Source organism: Trichechus manatus, unplaced genomic scaffold (assembly GCF_000243295.1).
Source record: "Trichechus manatus latirostris isolate Lorelei unplaced genomic scaffold, TriManLat1.0 scaffold00025, whole genome shotgun sequence".
Classification (NCBI taxonomy): Eukaryota; Metazoa; Chordata; class Mammalia; order Sirenia; family Trichechidae; genus Trichechus; species Trichechus manatus.
In genome coordinates, this window is record NW_004443961.1 from 13,731,427 (window position 1) to 13,733,797 (window position 2,371).

Here is a 2,371-nt window from a genome sequence, read left to right on the forward strand (position 1 = left end):
AAATCACTCCTGACTTTACTGGTCCAGGAAGCCTATGGAAAAGCCCCAGTTTGCACTCAACTTTGGAGATTAAGTAAGGTATTGAAGGGAGGTCATTCCATACAGAGGTAACTACAGGAGCAAAGTCATGGGCAGAGAAAATGTGCAAGGTGAACCCAGGCAGGTTGGTGTCAAAGGACAGTGCTTAAGAATAGTTTACATTTCTTCAACTGTTTTTATCAGACCTTCAAAAGCTTTAAGGAGAGACAGTGTGTCCTGGGGGCTACAGCAGCATCCAGAATCCCTGAGATTCATACACGGTCTACTTAATCTTCTCCTCTCTCCCTAACTGCCTCAAATTGCATATGAAATTCCAAAGGGGTTGCAGATTTTCAAGGAATTTTTCTTACCCAGAATTTTAATAAATATTCTAAACATGTTCACTCTCCACTGAATTATATTTTAACATCAAGACCAAAATGAACTTAAAATGTTTTTTAAGGAATATGAATAGGAGGCAAGTACTATATTCCTGGGAAGTAATTAGGGAATATACATTGACCATCTCTCTTTCCTTATTAAAAATTAAATAAAGCAATACATGAAATATTAGCTTCAGCTCCAAACTTGTGGAGCATCTGCCTTCTGTTAAATTGTTTATTTTATAAAATTCACTTTAACCTCCTTTTACACAGAAAATATTTGCATGCAATGTGGAACTATGCCTGATGGTTTGAGTTCTTCAGACAGCTAAAATATAGCTGTTTGTTGTGGCTTGAGGTACACTGGAGGTGAAAACAAATGCAAGGTAAGAAATCTCAAAGTAACCACATGCTTTACAGTTCATTATTAGAACCATGTTGTATATGACATTGGACAGCAGGGTACGTACCAGAAGGAAACATCCGAGGAGCTAGTGAAAGAAAGCTATCTATCTAGCTTCCTACAACAGTAATGGATACAAATCAAAGAAGTGAGTTACTACCATAAAACTTATAGGTTGTGTCTTATATAACATATCTGCAGTTTATTAAGCTCATGCAACAATTAGGCAAAGATCTGTAGTCTTAGCTAATACATATGCTTGGATATATGTTAACACAGACTGCTTGACCATAAAGACCCTAGGTGTAATTTACAGTAAACTGATCATAAAAATTTTCAGAAATCTCTATTTTTCTAAACTGTATTCCAGAAAGATGATTCCAGAGTACCAAAACAGCAATACAACAACTTGTCTACCGATTTATGCATAAGCACTGTAAAAATACAGTGTGCATTCTGAGTTCTATAATGCGAGACTACAGAAAGATAAGCAGATTAATATTAAATATTGCCAAAATACTAAAACAGCAGACACACAATTTATTTAATGACAAAGTGGGTGTGTGTGAGAACAGAAGGTCCCAGGATGATATTCCTGTTTAAAAGCTTCTAGAAGAACTTACATCAGATGCAAGGATCAGAATTAGCACCTCTCCCTGAGAGCTGCGGGGAGCTGAAAGCTGCAAATCATGTTTAAGAGGATGCCAATATCCTCTTAGAAAGAAAGCACCAAAGAACCGCAGATTCTGAGGGTTAGAGGCCAACCCTTAATCTCTCTTATTGTTCTCCTTACTCCAAAAGCTGATCCTAAATCAACTTTTAAGATGGAGATAATATCGTTCAACAGAGAGATCACTATCCTAAAACTGAATAGCTTCATTAGCTAAATTCAACATACACATTAGTGGGTCATATGATAATAAAACCCTAGAAGACAGAAACCATTAACATACCGTCAACCCTCAAGAAATCAGAATACGTGACATTTAGCATAAGCGTTGTGCTGAAAGTTAACGTTTACTGAGCAAACTCTTATTTCATAAACACTGAAATTCAACTGTATAAACAAGATCATGATGTGGATATAATAAGACACGTAAGAGAATAACTTCTCAAGCATTTCAGAAACATCTACTTATATACAGAGTAGAAAATAAATGTTCGCAGAATAAATTAACTAATGAATGAATATAGATAATTAACGTGCTAGTTACAAATCAGTAATGTTTGTTATAACAAATAACTTAAAAACCTCTATGAAATGACATGAAGAATTAAGAAGGATGAATGATGCAAACAACCTAAGTGTCCATCAATGGATGAATGGATAAACACATTGTAGTACATACATACAATGGAATACTATGCAACGATAAAAAATAATGATGAGTCCATGAAACATAACATGCATAAATCTGGAGGACATTATGCTGAGTGAAATAAGCCAAGTACAAAAGGACAGATACTGCATGACACCACTTTTATAAAAAGTCAAGAATAGGTATATACACAGAAAGCAATGTTCTTTGATGGTTATCAGGGATGGGGGGCAGGGAAGGGGAATCAC

The 2,371-nt window shown here is 35.6% G+C and overlaps 1 protein-coding gene across 1 annotated transcript in view; it reads right to left on the reverse strand.

The window, feature by feature from the left end:
• Window positions 1-2,371, reverse strand: part of NFIB (nuclear factor I B) — a 247,631-nt gene that overhangs the window by 76,051 nt on the left and 169,209 nt on the right. The window contains exon 5 of the mRNA XM_012554698.2: window positions 1,222-1,280. Within this exon, the coding sequence (XP_012410152.1) occupies window positions 1,222-1,280 (59 nt within the window). The remainder of the gene's footprint in view (window positions 1-1,221; window positions 1,281-2,371) is intronic.